The following is an 18,281-nucleotide window of genomic DNA, read 5'->3' as shown; positions in this document are numbered from 1 at the left end:
GTACTGTGGAACTGATCAGAAATATAGTTATATATATTAATGCTGTAATTTCAAGTTGAAAGAAACCCAAGACCTTACTTTAAAGATGAGATCAACGCTGCTCTCCCTCACGAGGAGGTGTAAATAGAAATGTATTTGAACATAGTATTTACAATATTATAATGTACAGAATTGTATTTATATTGTATCTCAACAAACTGTTTTAATTGGTACAAAGGTGTTCTAAAATACAGAACGTTTACAATCTAAAGGCTGTGTTGTTTCTCTTATTTTACATACATCTCTGTCAGAAAATACTGTATTCTTTTATTGCTCCTAATGCTGTAGCTACTAAACAGTGTTGTAAGACTGGTTTCACTTTGTGGAGCTGACTCACAGTTAGATATTAGCAATGACTCTTCAAACATGCCTGCCACTGTCCAGTGTAAAAGCAGTAGGCGTGGATGACAGTGAATAGAATGTCAACACAGGTGTGTGTTGTGTGCTCCACTTTTAGAGGTCTGGACTAGAGAAGAAAATACTGCCTGCTTCAGAGATGTATAGGCCACTGGCCCCCCACCTGTGGCTGGTGTCAGGAGGCCCTGGTAACCCCAGCCTGCAGCCACTGACCCCGCCACAATAGTGTTGGTACACTGCACAAACACATACCTCTGCTGGTAGCCTGTCACTGCCACTGAGCTTTCCAGTCTGGTTTCTCATTAGCCTATGCTGTCACAGAGAACATGATAAAGAGCGTGATAGCGTGGCCATTTAGAGGTCAATTCATAAATCTCCTGAATTCTTGCATTTGTCTCAAATGCTGAAGCATTGGTGGCTTTGTTGTGAGAGACATATCCAGCTGTCCATGTTGACCCCATAACTTCTTTGAGGCAACAGGTGTGTGTGTGTGTGTGTGTGTGTGTGTGTGCGTCAAGTTAAGTGGTGTCTCTTACCCTGCATAAAGGAATAGAGGACCTCTGAATGAGCCCAGAAGTGTGTGCTAGTTTAGTTCAGTTTGATGGAGCATGATGCACTTTTAGAAATTTGAAGTCAATCATAATTCATGAGAATGTCCTTTTAAAATAAAATGTAAGTTAGCATACTGTACACGTTTTCACATGTTTGAGGTAGGTATTACAAGTGAGTGACAGGCAGACATTTTAACCTGTCTGTCATATAGGTTTCTTAGACATTTTTCCTCTACAGTCAAACGCGCTTCCATGGAGAGCCGCTCGGTGGGGCGACAGTGCGTGTCTCCGTGCGTGTCTCAGTGCGTGTCTCAGTGCGTGTCTCAGTGCGTGTGTCAGTGCGTGTCTCAGTGCGTGTGTCAGTGCGTGTCCAGCCCTCGGAGTGAGATCTGGGTGGAGTTACCGTGGATAGGGATGTTCATTCTACAAGTTTAGCATTGAGGTGGAGAGCGACGGAGTAACGTCTGTCAAACAGGTGTCTGTCTGTCTGTGCGTTCCATTCTAACCAACCCGACGCACCGGATCCATTCATTGAAGGTTCGTTACTTATATCATTATTATATCATTATCTCCACTTCCACTCTTTTTTTTTCTTTTTTTTTAATAACTCGATTGTAGTTCAGTGTTCAACCTCGAGGAAACATTGTTTCCTACCAACTTGCACAATGCAAATGATGCACTCATCCCAGAAGGACACCACCTACACTAAGATCTTCGTAGGGGGTCTGCCTTACCACACTACAGACTCCAGTCTCAGGAAATACTTTGAAGTGTTCGGTGACATCGATGAGGCGGTGGTCATCACAGACAGACAGACGGGGAAGTCCAGAGGTTATGGATTCGTAAGTATATATGTGAACTTAGCTGCAATTGTTTTTTATTTGATTGTAATATTGTTTCACCGCACCTTGTAATTGTAGGCTATCATACACGTGTAAATGGCATCAACCTGTCATGACTGTTGAATATGATGAGAGATGTTACCAACTCCTTCATGCCTCTCTGCCTAGTTTCAATAGCCAAACAGAACAGCGAGGCCTATTGTGTCGGTGGCATCATGTCATCCCAGCATATCTGACACCTGCCTCATATACATAACCCAATGAGCGGATATCTCTTTTGTTACCAGACCATGCCCTCATCTATATTTTAGTGACCTGATAACATCACAATGCACCACATATATTATTGAAAAAGTCCAGATGACGTTGAGAAACTTGAGACGTCTTCTTCTGTGCTGCTCTCAGGTGACGATGGGAGACCGGGCCTCTGCCGACCGAGCCTGTAAGGACCCTAACCCTATCATTGATGGCAGGAAAGCCAATGTGAACCTGGCCTACCTGGGGGCCAAGCCCAGGGTCATGCAGCCAGGTGAGGGACTGGACGCGCTGGTGGAGGGCTGCGCCCCAGGTTTTTTTCACAGCTTTGACGACCAAGGTGGCGTACCATGACAGCCATGACATCTAATCACATGCTTGTTGTACACACACGTTCTGGAGTGTTTGACAATGTGATGATAGCATGGCAGACAGAATAATCATATGTACTGTGTGTGTGTGTGTGTGTGTGTGTGTGTGTGTGTGGCAAGTTACTGTATACTAACATACTGTAACATGCAACATGAGATTGTTAGAGTAGTGTTATTGAGCAGACAACAGCGGACGTCAAAGTCGATTATAATGTTGACAGGCCATGCCAAGGTTGTCACCGTTTTATTAAAACGTGAATATGTTTCAGTTTGGTTTTAAAAAATGTACCATCATAAAAAATGTACCATCATAGCTTTAGTAGAAATAGACCTAGAACAGTAATTGCAGTTCTTGAAATGTTCCTGATGCATCAATCTTGTGTTCATCTGACTGAAGCATTCAATGGAGCAAATGACGGTTAAGTCAATAACCATGTGTTCATTGTTTCAGGCTTCTCATTTGGGATGCCTCAGATCCATCCAGCTTTCATCCAAAGGCCTTATGGGTAGGTCTCGCCACATCATTCAATATCTTGTCTTTCATTGTACAATGATGTCAAATTGTTTCATCAACATATTTCACAGGTTTCTCAATTCAGTGTCAGAATATGGGACGATGGACGTCTACCCCTCCACAGGGCTGCTAATTGTAACCATATATCATATGTTCTATTCTTACATGCAGTGACTAGTGTTTTTCATCCACAAATTGCTTGTATTATAAAATGTTATGTTTTCCTTTTCCTAGAGTTCCCCCCCAACCCATTGAATGTTGAGTGTAGAGGTGTGACTGTCTCTGGTGTTACTGATTGAAGGAAGTGAACGTTTCTCCCCAGTTCATATAGGATTGACTCAATGTTGTTTATCTCTCTCTGATCTGACAGGGTGGCTTACGGTTAAGATAGCAGATGAAGGGACATGATGGTTTGAGGAATAGCTGAGTCTGCATTGGGCAGATCACTAAAAGTGTTACCAGTAAACTCTGACACACACAAACGAGCTGAAATGGTGATTAGATGCATGGAAGTTGTTGTTTTCTTTTTTTCCTTTCTTTCAGATTTCCATAGTCTATAGATTGGTGTGTGCCTTGGTTCCAGTATGAAGTGGTTTTCAGCTTAACTTGTGTGCTTATCTTTACTTGCAGTGGGGATGTGGGAGGAAGAAAGCGTTTAACTAGACTTTGGGAGTGGTGATAGGGAGTCGTAACTGTTATGGGGTGCTGATTCTGATCTGGTTTTACTTTTTAATGATTGATTGTGCCTTAGCTTGTGGTTTTTTATTTTTATTTTTATTTATTTTTGTTAACATGTTCATTATGTTTTGTTGCTGATGGGGTTTATGTTACTGTTCCATCCAACCCCACTCAACAAAACTATGGCTTGCATGTTGGATTTTCTTTTCTTTTTTCTTACATTAACCCTTTTTTCCTTATGCTTTCACTTGTAGCTCTCATCTATAGATATCCAATATGTCCATCTTCTTCTATCTCATTCGTGTTTTATAGTGGAGGAACTAAGGTCAAAGAAATCCTCGCTCCGGGACCGACATAACTTAAAGATATAACCCTAAAATATAGAGGAGAAAGAGTGAGTGAGAGAAATGGCAACAGGAAGAATGGAAATGGTGAAATGTTGTCGGCACTGTGAAGCACAGGGATCCTTTAGGCTGCTTTCAGCTGACCTTGCCCATGGCAGACCTCCTTCATGGCATACTGTACATGAAAGGAGAATATACCGTAGGTGTGTCCATGTACCAGCCAGAACCTCAAACATATAGACCATGTCTCTGTTAAACATACACATACTGTACATAGTAATCACACCGTGTAAACGGACAGGAGATAAGATACTGAGAGAGACCCAAGAGAGTGGTACTGTGGTGAGACAGCAGCTGTTTTAGAATGTTCTAGAGGGCTTCTCAAATTCGGTTGGAAAATGAGAGTCACTCCGCGGTGCACTTAATAATGTATGTCGGGCGGGGGGGGGCTGGGCTGTGGACAACAGGTGGGCAGAGACATGTGCCCGGCCCTCGGGGGGCCTGGGAGCCTCTGTTCTAGGGGATTACCCATGTGTCCCTGTGATTTACAAAGCACCTTTATTTAGCCCTGAACATTCAGGAACACAAAATGGCCGTCCTCCCTAAGCCCAGAGGAACGGTTTGTGTGGGACTGAACCAGTTCGGCAGGGAAGCTCAGTAACATGAGTATTTTTAAATGCAGGTCTCAAATTCTGTCTCTTATATCCTAGTGGTGTGGACATTCCTGTTTTGGACAACCCAGTGCAACACTGTTACACTTCGTACGTCTTCTAGTGAGTTGTTATTGGGTCAGGTAGAAAGCAATTGACCAACCGCTATACAACTTAAGGTGATCAGCTGATTGAGCAACAGATCTGTAGATAATGGAGAAGGGGGGGAGAAGGGGGGAGAGAAAGGGGAAAGGAAAGTCATGGAGGTCACTGAGACTAAGATGAGTGCAACGCCATGTGTTGTTGAAGCAGAGTAGCTCAGCTTGTCCTTTTGGGATGACAAGGAGAGCGAAAAATAGCTTGCCTTCCAGCCTCTCCTGTCAGTCTCTGTGTGTGTGTGTGTGTGTGTGTGTGTGTGTGTGTGTGTGTGTGTGTGTGTGTGTGTGTGTCTGTGTGTGTGTGTGTGTGTGTGTGTGTGTGTGTGTGTGTGTGTGTGTGTGTGTGTGTGTGTGTGTGGGTGTGTGGGTGTGTGTGTGTGTGTGTGTGTGGGTGTGTGTGTGTGGGTGTGTGTGTGGGGCAAAAAATACATGGCAAAAATCTATGGCCAGATTTAACACTCCAACACCTGCTCCTCTATATTTGCTGGAGGTGACTGAAGCTCAGTGGTGTATATAGAGCCAAGTCTGCCCGGATACACAGGCTGGTATCTGTCCATTTATACCTCCTCTCTCTCCATCTTGCCTTTTTAAAACACATACTAATTCATTGAAGCGATAGGGTGACACACCAGTACTTTGCTCAGTGCTTAATGACATTACTATCCCAACTATCCCACCTTCAACATTTCTCACCAGCTCAAAGTTGAACTCTGCCACACATACTTACATGTTTCTGCCTATCTTTCTTTTTTTGTTTGTGTTTGAGAGCTCATTAACATGTGTGGGCATGTGTGTGTTTGTGGTATTGGTGTGATTGTATGTTGACTGGTGTACCTTCAATTTTACATCCTTTGTTGATGTTGTGTTGTGGTGCTGTGCGATCAGCTTCGTTCAGTCACTAGGGGCTCAGAGCTGGGCTGTCTTCTCTTAATGCCTTAGTTCAGTATGATCCAAATGCTTTTTTTGACTTGAAGTTGAAAGCTGCACTTTATTTTATTTTTTATTTTGGTAATGCTTTTGTTCCTAGATAGGAACTCCATTGTTAATGAGTGGTTTTGCTGTGTTAATGAAATGAGGACTGGGTTGTTTTTTTGTGACGCCTGCTTCTCTCGTTTCCTGAGTTTCCTCAGTATCAGTTTGCATAGAGCAGAGGAGCGTCCGTGTGTCTGCTCTGACGTCCCTGTGTCTGTCCCCCAGGATCCCGGCCCACTACGTGTACCCCCAGGCCTTCGTCCAGCCCAGCATGGTCATCCCTAACGTGCAGCACTCTGCCGCCTCGGCCAACGCTGCCGCCACCTCCCCGTACCTGGACTACACCGGCGCCGCCTACGCCCAGTACTCTGCTGCTGCGTCTGCTGCTGCTGCTGCTGCGGCCTACGAGCAGTACCCCTACGCAGCCTCCCCGGCCCCCGCAGGCTACATGGCTGCTGCAGGGTACGGATACGCCGTCCAGCAGCCCTTAGCAGCTGCCGGCACCCCAGGAGCAGCTGCCGCAGCTGCAGCATTTGGCCAGTATCAGCCCCAGCAGCTCCAGACAGACCGCATGCAGTAAGCACCATGCAGTAAGCACCATGCAGTAAGCACCATGCAGTAAGCACCATGCTGCCAGGCTGACAGCTCCACTCACCCCAGGACTCGACAAGGGGGAGAGAGAGTGTGATGAGGGGGTTTGTGGTTGCAATCTACCAAAGGAACCTGAGAATAGTTACATTATTTTAAAGATATTATCAGTATTGTTTGCCATTAGAGTATGAATATTTAATATTTATTCAGCAGGACAAATATTTAGTAATGCTTATTTAAGTGAACCTCATAGCAAACCATTGATACATTTTGTATCTAGAATGAAGTTTAAGTTAAATAATCAAAATGTATTTAATGTGTTACAATTTGTAATTGTTTTGTATGGCCATCACAAGTGCACTCAAGTCTAATAATCGGGTATTTTCCCAACAAATGTAAAACAAAATATATAGACGAACAATCCAAATATTCTTGCATATGATATGAAATGGTGACATAACCTTTCAATGTTCAGTGTTGATAGTTTTGGACCGCTGTTTCAGACTATGCAATTTTAAGGCAATCTTTTATAAGAAATATTTTCTCAATACTGTATCCCAGAAAGACGACAGAAAAAAACAATGATATTGAGAGTAATGTTGGGTTGTCTGTGTTTCTGTGGTATCAGATGACAGGCACTGTGAAGGCCTGTACTGTATGGTGGAAAGTGCTAGACTGAGGCAAGTGGTGAGACTGTCCACCCATGATGCACCTCAGTTATGTCCACCCATGATGCACCTCAGTTATGTAGTTATGTACATCAACAGGAAAGGAAGAAAGAGGAGAACATTTGAATCCTTTAGAATGTTTTCCCCACTGTGCCTTACGATTGAAAATGTTTGTATTCCCTATGTATATGTATCATATATCTGTAAAATGTTCAACTGTGCTATTCAAACTGTAATGATTTGGTATTTATTATATGATAATGATTTGGATTTGGTAAAACAAAAAATGCAACAGCTTGAAATATGCCTTTTCTATAAGAGCTATTTTCCCTTTTTTTGTAGATTATTCTCCTTCTTATGTGTTTGGACATTGAAAGAACAAAGTTACAGCAAACTATAAACAATACAATATACTGCTTTATACTGTTTTCTTAGTTACGTTACATTGTTCTTCCTACATTTCCATAGCTTGTTACTAACTTTATTTGATAGACCCTGAATACATTGGGAACTTTTTATACTTTACCAGTTTCATACAGGGGAATTTGTGAAAACTTGCTATACCTTTTAAAAACTACTTTTGATGTCACTGGATATAGAATACTGTATCAAGGCTTGTAGAGTTGCTATTGCAATATTCTACTAACTTGCATTTTGAAATGTTTGATTCTACAAATGCAATCATTCATTTTCTTAGATTGAATAAAACATTTTACCTACACAACCAGTTCAATTGTACTGTTATTTAGAGACTGTCTGGGTTCATTAACTTGTTCACATCTTGGGAACTCATCTCTTCTCCAACAGATATTGATGTCAAACACAAGAATCTCATGTTTAGAAGTGACTTGTCTTAACATGACTTGTGTTCTCTTGAATTGGGCTCAATGATGAGTGGTGTTTTGGAGTTGCAGGGTATAGTGTCTATAATGAGGTCAATAACATGGGAGGTACACTGTCTAAACAGTCAGGGGTGAGAAAGAGACTGTTTAGAGTGACACAACCATGTACTGATCTAGAGGTACGAGGACAGCTGATGACAACAGGTGGGAAAATATTTTCCCTTCCAGAGAACACGACAACTGCAGCAGAGACGAGAACGGTGCTGCTCTCGGCCATCAGACCTGCTCTTTACCATCTGCTCTATGTGTCAGACCTAAACAAGGGTCAACTATAGTCCTGCTGAAGCCCAAACATTGGTTCATGTGTGTCTCTTGATGTTGCAGTATACCTTTTTGGAGCATTTAAAGCTCAATGTCATTGGAATGTCTTCAGGTTAAGTCATTGTATTTTTTTTTATACTGTAGGCCTATGCATTTTGTGTATATGTAAATATCTATAGATACAGCTCCATGATGCTACCTTAAGGTCATGATACAGTATTGGTTGAGATTGGAAGAGGAGGCAGAGGAGGCAGACACAAGAGAAAAACTGGGATTATTTGATGATTATTTATCTTACACTTATCTTATTATGATTGAAACTTGTTCTCCATCTAAACCGTGTTTTGTGATCTTGATTTCCCCCTGTCTTCCTGTCTTGTTCCCTTATAAAATAAGGTGGATCCCCCGGCTGTGTCACATGAACCTGGTCTTCAACGACACCAAAATAGTAAGTAGGTGAACTGACTCCCCTGGTTTCACAACCCCAGCTAGAAGAATCCTCAGTGCTCACTCACCACGAACAACAACCATAGAAATACTGAACAAAAACGACATTCATCAAAATAAATCACATAAACAATCAAAAACACATTTTAATATGCTGATCAAAGATATATAATTAATTTAATCAACAGACCATTTTGATTCCTCATTGCATACATGCAGACGTACGTTGGATAGAAGTGATTTTAGTATCAGGCCTACTGGGACATTTCAATGGTTGAATGTGGTTGACTGGTGGTCGTGTTCCCATCTGGCAGGACTGGGGGTCCAGGAGGCAGCAGGGTCAGCTGACAGGCGCCTGGTCAAGTAGACGCCAGGAGGGAACTCTACTCTTGTTGATGCCAGGAACTCTCATTACCCCTGTACTTCTGTGTTGCAAGGCAGATACAACCTTTTATTTATTTATTGGGAATACAACTCTTACCCAGGTAAGTCAGCCACTGGCCAACTTACAGTATGTTTGTTTCATGGTGGGAAGTACAGTGTGTCAGATAATGTAGGTTTCTAGCTCTTGAGCTTATAGCCAAAAACCTCAGTGTGTGTGCGTGTGTGTGTGTGTGTGTGTGTGTGTGTGTGTGTGTGTGTGTGTGTGTGTGTGTGTGTGTGTGTGCGTGCGCGCGTGTGTGTGTGCGCGCGCGTGTGTGTGTGTGTGTGTGCGTGCGTGTGTGTGTGTGTGTGTGTGTATGTGTGTGTGCGTGTGTGCGCGCGCGCGTGTGTGTGTGCAGACTGACATCTACTGGCCATGTGCAATTTCACTGCCACAACTTTTTACGGCCGTGTGTGTAGTTAATTAACTAACGAAATAAACATAATTAAATTGGGTTAGTCGCATACAGATACTAACTTCAGCTAGCATTTGTTATTTGCCTACGATTCAATTAAGCGATGTCTTGAATATCAGCAAATTCGTGGGAGAAATGCCGTCCCTGTAATGTGACTGGGACAGTCTTGACGGCTGTGGAGCTGAAACCAAATAAATGACACGCGACGCGACACGCAAAGTCCTTTAAAAAAAAAAAAAAAAAACTAATAAAAGGTGGCTACTTATCCAACTGGAACGAACTTCAACTCGACACATCCATCGACTTGCTTACAGCTTGTTGTGAGGAGACAGGTCGCCTATATGCTGTTTCTACATCAGTCTGATGGGAGTCATGTAGTCTCAGTGGCTTTCTCTCTTCAATACTCTGCGGTCAGGATTTGCTAGTTATAATTTGGGATAGGCCAAATGCATGCAAGTATTCTTAATGGTAATATGTTGCATGGACGAGAATGTTAACAGAGACTTTGTGGACCTAAAAAAAGTAACTCAACCGGGGCCAGAACTTATTTCGCCTGTATTATGATGACCCCATCATCATAGCAGCAATGCAAACTTAATACGATTGATGGTCGCTTATTTTGCATATAGGTATCTTGATATCCCCCTATATGATGGATTGACTTTGGTCTGCTTTTATAATTGCTTTTAGCCTGAGACCTCCTACAGACCAAATGCTTCCTTTCTAATACTTATGGAGGGCACTGTATATTTACAACAAGAGCATTCCAATGACTTATCATCCAACCTTCTCTGTCTCATTGTGTCTCTCTGGTGCTCATTTCTGCAGTTCACCAATTGAATAAGCTCCTGAACCCCTCTGCTGACCTGACCCTTGATGTCTCAGGAGAGAAATTATATTCCATTGGATGGGGGCGCCCCAGCCCCACCTAACTCTGTGTTTGGGCAGCCAAACCCCCCTGGATATGGGATGCCAGGTCCTCCTAACATGCAGGGGATGCCACCTATGTTTGGGGGTCCTGCTCCTGGAGGACTCCCCTTCCCCCCGCCTGGTGCTTTTATGCAGCCCATGTTCATCCAAGGCAATCAAGGATTTGGCACTGTGACACCTTATGCTCCCATGGCTTCCCATTCAGGTCCCTACAGTCAGAGCTTCAATGAGAATCAAAATGGTTCTATCAGTTATGGTTTATGAATGTTAATTTTTGTGTGTAATAATGTGTACTTTTGAATTTGCTATACTGAACACCGCCATGAGAGAAGTCTGTCTCTTTCAATCCAGACCCAAGAGACAACAATGTTTACCACAGCGACGAGCCACCAGCCTTTCACGACAACAGTGAGTTTGGCTCTGGATTGGAGGACAAGAGCATAAGACGAGCTTTTATTCGTAAGGTAAGAGTTCAGCTGGGCTATCCATGTTTCCTTTTCTGTACATCAGGGTTCACACATACTTACAACTAAACCAGTGCACCACACATACCGAATACAGTGAGACAAAGGAAAATACAATCAAACAACATGCTAAGACAAAGCAGCAATCAGACAAGCAGATGTACTCACAACAGGCCTTCTAAATAATATTATGACTACCATGGTGACCAGATTGTCCTAACCTGTAACCTATCTAACAGTCTCTCTGCCTCTTTAGGTTTTCATGGTGTTGACAGTCCAGCTGTTGGTGACCTTCTCTGTTGTGGCTCTCTTCACCTTTGTTGAAGAAATCAAGACCTTTGTCCAGCTCTATCCATGGACTTACTTTGTGTCATATGCCATTTTCTTTGTGTCACTCATGGTGCTAGGCTGCTGTGGAGACTTCCGCCGCGTACATCCATGGAACCTGATTGCATTAGTAAGACCTGTCTGAACTGTCATTTAAATGTGACATGGTCTGGTGACAAAGTCCTCAAGTAGGGCAAGGTCATTTTTCATTTTTTTTCCAGATTATGAAAGTGCAGATTGTAGTAGTAGCTTATTTGAATGTTGCTACACCTCAAACCAAATATCGTAGAGAAAAGTCGCTCTGAATCAAAACACATGCAAAACAGCTGCTAGTAGCTAGCAGGTAAAAATGAACATTGCTATGAACATCTAACTGCATGCTTAGCACATCAGCATGCTACAAACACATAACTACATATAACTAGATGATCACGCAGTCCTTGCTTTTGAACACGTCTTGAAATATAAGTTTGTTTAGAAGCCATGTATGACTTACCCAGTAGCCTATGGCAGGTGATACAGTGAATCCAAATCACAAATTATAAGTATTAAGTGATCCTACAACTTCTGTTTGTTATATCAAGTGGGCACTTCAACACTTAAATGTTCGTAATACGCAAAACACTTTATTTAAAAATATGTATCATTGGTTATTTGCGCAACTTGAGAATTGCCGATATGCCGATATACCTCTTCACCAGACTGTGTCACAATTGTAAATGACTCACAATTTGTAATTACATTTTCCTAGTCCATCTCTTTTGTTTTTGTAGATGGATTTTGCTATCTTCAATGTCATCAAGCAAACATTTTCTTATTTTCTAAGCCACTGTTGATACTTCTAGAAATATATACTGTATTATTTAAGTTATGTGCAAAAGAAGATGCATCACTCCTCTTGTCTTTCATCTTTTCAGTCAATTATAACTCTGAGTTTGTCCTACATGACCGGGATGATCGCCAGCTACTATGACACAGACTCAGTTGTCATGGCAGTGGGCATCACTGTGGTCGTCTGCTTCACTGTGGTCATCTTCTCTCTGCAGGTCTGTCTGTTACCTGTGTCTTTAGCACATTATTCACTTCAAAAATTCAATTTAAAAGGGGCGCTTAGGTGGCGTAGTGGATTAAGCACTAACCATGTACCACAGGGCTCCCGGTTCGATTCCAGCCGCGGACATATCCTGCATGTCATCCCTTCTCTCTCTCACCCATCCTTCCTGTCTTAATCTCTACTATATCTGTCATTAAAAAGGAAAATATGAGTGTGACTGCCCCACTCAGAAGAAATAACTTTTATCAATTTAAAAAATGCTCAGGGTCAGGGAGGTTAACATCGGTTTAACTACATTTACAGCCATGTCTCGAATCATTTTTTACTAATCTCACCCCACACTGTTCTGAAAGATGAAGTTGTTGGGTACTAATGTGTCCTTCTGATTTCCTCCTGACCCTAGACCAAGTATGACTTTACTTCCTGTCGGGGTGTGCTCCTTGTTTGCGTTATTATTCTGTTCATCTTCGCTATCCTCTGCATCTTCATCCAAAACAAGATCCTGACCATTGTCTACGCCTCATTGGGAGCACTGGTCTTCACATGCGTAAGTCCTAAGCTAAGGTCATCTCTTTTTTCTAAGTTGGTCTCTGCAGGTAGTAGGCTACAGCTAATTATAACTCTTGTAAATCAAATGTGTTGGATCTGTCAGAGCAAGACCCTATCAAACTATGCTTCCTGTAATGCCTCAACCATAGAGTGATTATTATTGTTTTCAATGTGATTCCAGTTTTTGGCTGTGGACACTCAGATGCTGCTGGGCAACAAGAAGCTTTCCCTGAGTCCAGAAGAGTATATCTTCGCTGCTCTCAATCTGTACACTGACATTATATACGTCTTTACTTATATTCTGTCTATTGTTGGAAAACGTGGTGATTGAGTGCTTTCTACAAGATGAGACGAACAAAAGGACTGAGGTTATTGCAGGAGTTTAAAAGGTGCCTTGACTCTATGTGTAATATGCTTGTATTTTATAATCAAATGTAATTAGAATAAAAATGTTACCTGTAGTCTTTTGGAAGAACTGAAACTGATAGATATGCATTTACTCATTATGTAGCACATTGTAATATAATCTTAACAAGGCACTGTGTACTTGCTATGATGCAACACCATCTTTAGTAATGGATATTGTTATGTGCAGTATTGTGGTTTTACATCATTTTTTAATCTGTAATATTTCCCAGAAATAAAAAAAAAAAAAAGTTATTTTCTTGGTCCTGGTTATGTTCACTGTCAAATCTATGGTTCTAAACTTCATGGGGAGAACCCAGTAATCCAGTAGTTTGCCAAAGGTTTCCGCTTTTAAAAGGTCTACCCATTCCGTGACGTTAGAATTATAAGGTTCTATCTAAATTTCTGGTCAAATTTGTGAGTTTTTTACATAAACTGATCCATTATTAATGCCTGTGTGGTGTTATTTTTAAAATGTTTATTTTTTTTAGTTAGTCATTAATAAAATACAAAGGTTCCATCTCACAAAACATAATGGAATGTAAAAACTTTGACGCTCAATATCTCTGAACTACCCTAGACGGAGATAGAACCTTATCATTCTAAACGGAGACAGAACCTTATCATTATGACCTCACAATGTACCTGTACCGCTCAAATGACGTGTAACCAATGACGTCATAAAGGTGTATTACTATTAACTCGTGACTTGGTGGCCTATGATTGAGGTCCGCAAACTGTCGGGTGGAGGTTCAACTGTCTGAACGCCAGAAACATCGCTGTGAGTCTGAGATGTCCATGGATAGGCAGGGAGAGCAGGTGGCATTGCGCTTGGAGAATGAGACACTGCGGCACCAGAATGACGACCTCAAACTTATATTGGGCCTAGTAAAGGAAAACGTAGATCTGAGGTCCAAACTGAACCTATCCACTACAGCCAGTGATCTGAGCGGGTCGACAGGTAACCGGTTATTCTTATTCTTATTCGGTCACAAATAACAAGCATTCCACAGAATTGTTCATGTTTGCCACTAGATGTCACCCAAGATGCGCCTATCAAAATATAATATACAGTATATACTGTATACTTTCCCATTCAATTATAAGTACCAGTCCAAACGTTTGACTGGTACTGTATATCAGTGGAGGCTGGTGACTTCCAGAATTGAGGAGGCCAATTCTGATTGATGGAATTCATTGTGCAGAGCTTAGCCTATGTGCCTGCCTGAAGAAATGACATTGCTGTAAGTCTATGAGCCTGGCTGATAATTAAGTTGAGAAATGACATTTGGATGTAATATAAATGCCCAGTGTGAACATGTGTAAAATGCAGTAATCTGATATGGAAGAATATTAAATTGACTTGTAATAAAACGAAATCGACTACATTAAAAATAAAACTGTTCAATAAATCCTAAATGTTGTCTACCTATTCGATGTATAAATCGCGCCAGAATCTCGCCGACTTCCGAGGTCATTTTAAGCAAAACTGGCCAAATGAGCTATTATTTTCAGGGATAATAGCCATGGGTGTTCTAGACGTGTCCTGCAAAGGACAAGTTGATAGGACACTGGTAGCCACTATGGCGAGTGTTTCTTTGACTGAAGTGACTGGCGAATTCTCAAAATGGCTTCATGTGATTGGACGAACAAAATGTCAATCTTTCAGCCCTGGACTCAATGCATGGTGAGGCCAGGCCTCCTGTGCCCACCCATTTTCAGTGATTTGGCCAATCACATATTGCCATGAAAGAAATTGCATTACATTGACTTCTATGAGAAACCACTTTCCTGGGGGAGGCCTGGCCTCCCTCAATACAAACGGATAGGGATTCTGGCCTGTAGGTGCTTTACAATTGCAATATTGGGTTTTAGCCATGGAAAAATTCAGATTTATGAACAAAACGGAAATAATATTAATATAAAAATATGTTTTTTGTTAAATAAATAAATAAAATAAATATAATTATTGCTTTTTTAAATCTCTCTCTCTTCTCTCAAATTATTGGGGAGGCCAGGCCTCCTCCACCTCTATGGAGGAGCCTCCACTGCTGTATATAGTACATACTTCTCTCGTTAATGTTCCCGTTTTTTTCTCTGAACTAACCAACTTGCGTTCTCACATAGATAAGTAAGCCTAAGCCCTCTGTGAAAAAGGTTTTAGCTGATGATTGTGTTTGTCCTACAGGCAGAAAAACAACACTTAAGTGGCAAGACACCCTGGATGAGGGCAGATTCAGACATGACAGCCTGGATGAGGGCAGATTCAGACATGACAGCCTGGATGAGGGCAGATTCAGACATGACAGCCTGGATGAGGGCAGATTCAGCCATGACTTGCACCAGACACATAAAAAACGTCCGCACAAAACATCTTCCCCAATGAATCTTGAGTCTCTCACCAAAAGCTCCTTGTGCACAAACCCACAAGGAAATGAAGAGTTTGCAAACTGTTCTCAACCTTCTACGTCTCAGAAGGTGAAAGGTGAGTAAAACTCAATGGATAACCTTGATCTGCCAAATACAACAGTGAAAGTGAAAAGGAGCAGATCAAAATATATATTTTTCTCTAATGACAATACCTGCAGATCAAGAGCGGTTGGTGGGGGAAATTGCCTTCCAGCTGGATCGCAGGATTCTGTCCTATGTTTTCCAGTGCCAGACAAGACTCTATGGTTTCACTGTGCACAATATACACGACAAGATCATGCAGGTTAGTCTAGTGTGTGTGTGTGTGTGTGTGTGTGTGTGTGTGTGTGTGTGTGTTTGTGTTCAGAGGCTCCAGGTTTACTAGTCTGCACATGAATTAATCTAACACTGTGTCACTCAAGTTCAGTACTGATTGGGGAATGCCCCAGTTAGATTAGATTAAATTAGATTCAACTTTATTGTCATTGCAGAGTACAAGTACCAGACAACCAAATGCAGTTTAGCATCTAACCAGAAGTGCAAATAGTGATATAAAAACATGTTATAAAAATATGACAATGATAGTGATATGTACAGTATGGCAAGTACGGTAGTTAAGAGGTATATACAGTTATGAGCTACAGTTAAGTTAGCTTATGTACAGTATGTAATGTACATATTTATAGAAGAGGCTATATCAAAGAGGTATGTGCAATGTTCAATAATACGGTATGTGCAATGGGAGTATTGTAAACAGCAGTAGTGGTAAAGAGGGATCACATTGACCATGGGTGTGCAACCAGCAGTAGTGCAAAAGAAAGAAAGATCTAAATGTACTATCTATGGCCAGTTACTATCTATAACCAGTTACTATCTATAACCAGTTACTATCTATCACCAGTTACTATCTATCACCAGTTACTATTTATCACCAGTTTAACAAAAAGGTGTGCCATGTTGTCATTTCAGTGTTTCAGAGATTCCACCATTCAGATAGGTTTACCAAGTCTAATTTCAATGTTTAGCAGCTCAATTCAAGTCTTTCGGAATTATTATTTTTGAAAGAGAGCTGTGATGACATATTGATATACAGTAACTTAACAATGAACTAATTCCAGTCTTATTACTCATAATCAAGTCCAAACAAAATCTTCACTTGTCCTCCTCTTTAACAGGTCTCCACACACCCTGTGACAGGGAAGGTGGACGAAGGATACCGGCGTCTGCTCTCACAGCGGCACGCTGAGCTTATGGACAGGCTGACCCAGCTGGGGTACAGCAGGACGCTCCACCCTCCATTCACTGAGTTCATCATCAACACCTACGGGATCCTGAAGCAGAGGCCTGATCAGTACAGCGCCCAAGAACTGGGCTACAACAGCCCAGAGGTCTTGCGGAGAGTGGTTATCAACACAGCCCCTGCCAAGCTGCTGAAAGACCTGCTGCTACTGCTCAGCTGCCTCATCTGCATGGCCAGACAGGATGGCAAGCCACTCTTCCTTTGGTAGATGAGACCTCAGCACTCGGAACTTGTTCCATCTTGCCTCACCCGATAAACAAATGACTATTACGCAATAGTAATAGTAACTGAACTCTTGACTTGTCTTATCTTGCATTGATTTGGAGACAAAAGAGGCTAACCCATCAGCACACATCACCCACACTCTCATGTATTCATTAGAAGATAGGTCAATATCTTATTTTCCTGTCGGTCAATAGCATAGAGGGGTAGGAATATCATCTTTATTTGAAGACAAATAGTGTCTTGTTTGGACTGGGAAAGTTAATGAATTGATTCAAGTTAATTTATCGTATTTTGTTTCTATATTCAGTCTTAGTAGTACAGATGAGGGTGGCATTTGTGAATGGGCCTCCTAAATCGTGCAAAAAATATTAAACTGACAGCCGTCTGAAAAAATAAGTAGGTAAAATTATATAATGATAAAAAAAAAATATCTAGAATTAACGGTTTCATATTCGACCTGGAGCCTCTGAACACACACACACACACACACACACACACACACACACACACACACACACACACACACACACACTCACACACACACACACACACACACACACACACACACACACACACACACACACACACACACACACACACGCACACACAGGTGTGGCTGCACTTCAAACGGGAACGCGGGTGGGAACTTTAGCAACGCGCGTGCACGCTCATTGGCCGCCTGCCTAGTGAGAAGTACAGTCACTAGGCAACGACGACACTGTCTGTTAGCATTAAGCTACACTGTCTGGGCATCTGGTCACTTTCTACAAACGTCAGGTAAACGGAACATGTTTTCTAGGCTGCCGGGGAGCACAGCAGTAACACACATGTTTATACGAATAAACCCGAAGACTGGACTCTCCTCTCAGGTAAGACCTGCAGCCGGCAGCGAGCTACGAGGCTAGTCGCTAGGTTAGCTAGCTAGCTAAGTAGTCAAGTAGTAGATGTAGTTTGATGTTTCCATGTGTTATGTGTCACCAGCCGCCCTGTCCAAAACGAGTGGAACCAGTTAGGATCTGTCTCCTGTGGGTTAGGCGTAAATAAACCAGTTAGGATCTGTCTCCTGTGGGTTAGGCGTAAATAAACCAGTTAGGATCTGTCTCCTGTGCGGACGTCAGGGTTAGATGTGTGGAAGGGGCACATGGACGCGCAACCTTCTGGGCACCGTTGTCGGTAGAT

General features: G+C 42.0%; 3 protein-coding genes across 4 annotated transcripts; all 3 read left to right on the top strand.

Annotated features, from left to right (window-relative positions):
- Positions 1-1,618: 1,618 nt before the first annotated feature.
- On the top strand, positions 1,619-6,311 carry rbm24b (RNA binding motif protein 24b; the record flags this gene model as incomplete). 2 transcript variants are annotated; one of them, XM_080540362.1, is made up of 4 exons in its annotated part: positions 1,619-1,789; positions 2,195-2,318; positions 2,867-2,921; positions 5,957-6,311. In XM_080540362.1, the coding sequence occupies 4 exons, from the start codon at positions 1,619-1,621 to the stop codon at positions 6,309-6,311; spliced, it is 705 nt and encodes a 234-aa protein (XP_080396488.1). The 2 variants fall into 2 exon arrangements, with proteins under 2 accessions (XP_080396488.1, XP_080396487.1); XM_080540361.1 differs by having other exon boundaries at positions 5,915-6,311.
- A 4,097-nt stretch (positions 6,312-10,408) lies between these two features.
- grinab (glutamate receptor, ionotropic, N-methyl D-aspartate-associated protein 1b (glutamate binding)) lies at positions 10,409-13,094 on the top strand (the record flags this gene model as incomplete). The annotated part of the gene is made up of 6 exons (XM_080541227.1): positions 10,409-10,520; positions 10,721-10,833; positions 11,090-11,290; positions 12,078-12,206; positions 12,618-12,761; positions 12,945-13,094. 6 exons carry the CDS (start codon positions 10,409-10,411, stop codon positions 13,092-13,094), a joined length of 849 nt encoding a protein of 282 aa, XP_080397353.1.
- An 866-nt stretch (positions 13,095-13,960) lies between these two features.
- On the top strand, positions 13,961-17,085 carry LOC308166901 (speriolin-like protein; the record flags this gene model as incomplete). Its single annotated transcript, XM_080541226.1, has 3 exons — positions 13,961-14,129; positions 15,757-15,881; positions 16,753-17,085. 3 exons carry the CDS (start codon positions 13,961-13,963, stop codon positions 17,083-17,085), a joined length of 627 nt encoding a protein of 208 aa, XP_080397352.1.
- Between the last annotated feature and the right edge of the window lie 1,196 nt (positions 17,086-18,281).

Source organism: Nansenia antarctica, assembly GCF_963989245.1.
Source record: "Nansenia antarctica genome assembly, chromosome: 10".
Lineage (NCBI taxonomy): Eukaryota > Metazoa > Chordata > Actinopteri > Argentiniformes > Microstomatidae > Nansenia > Nansenia antarctica.
Note: the sequence above shows the minus strand (reverse complement) of the source record. Positions and strands in the feature narration are given on the sequence as shown.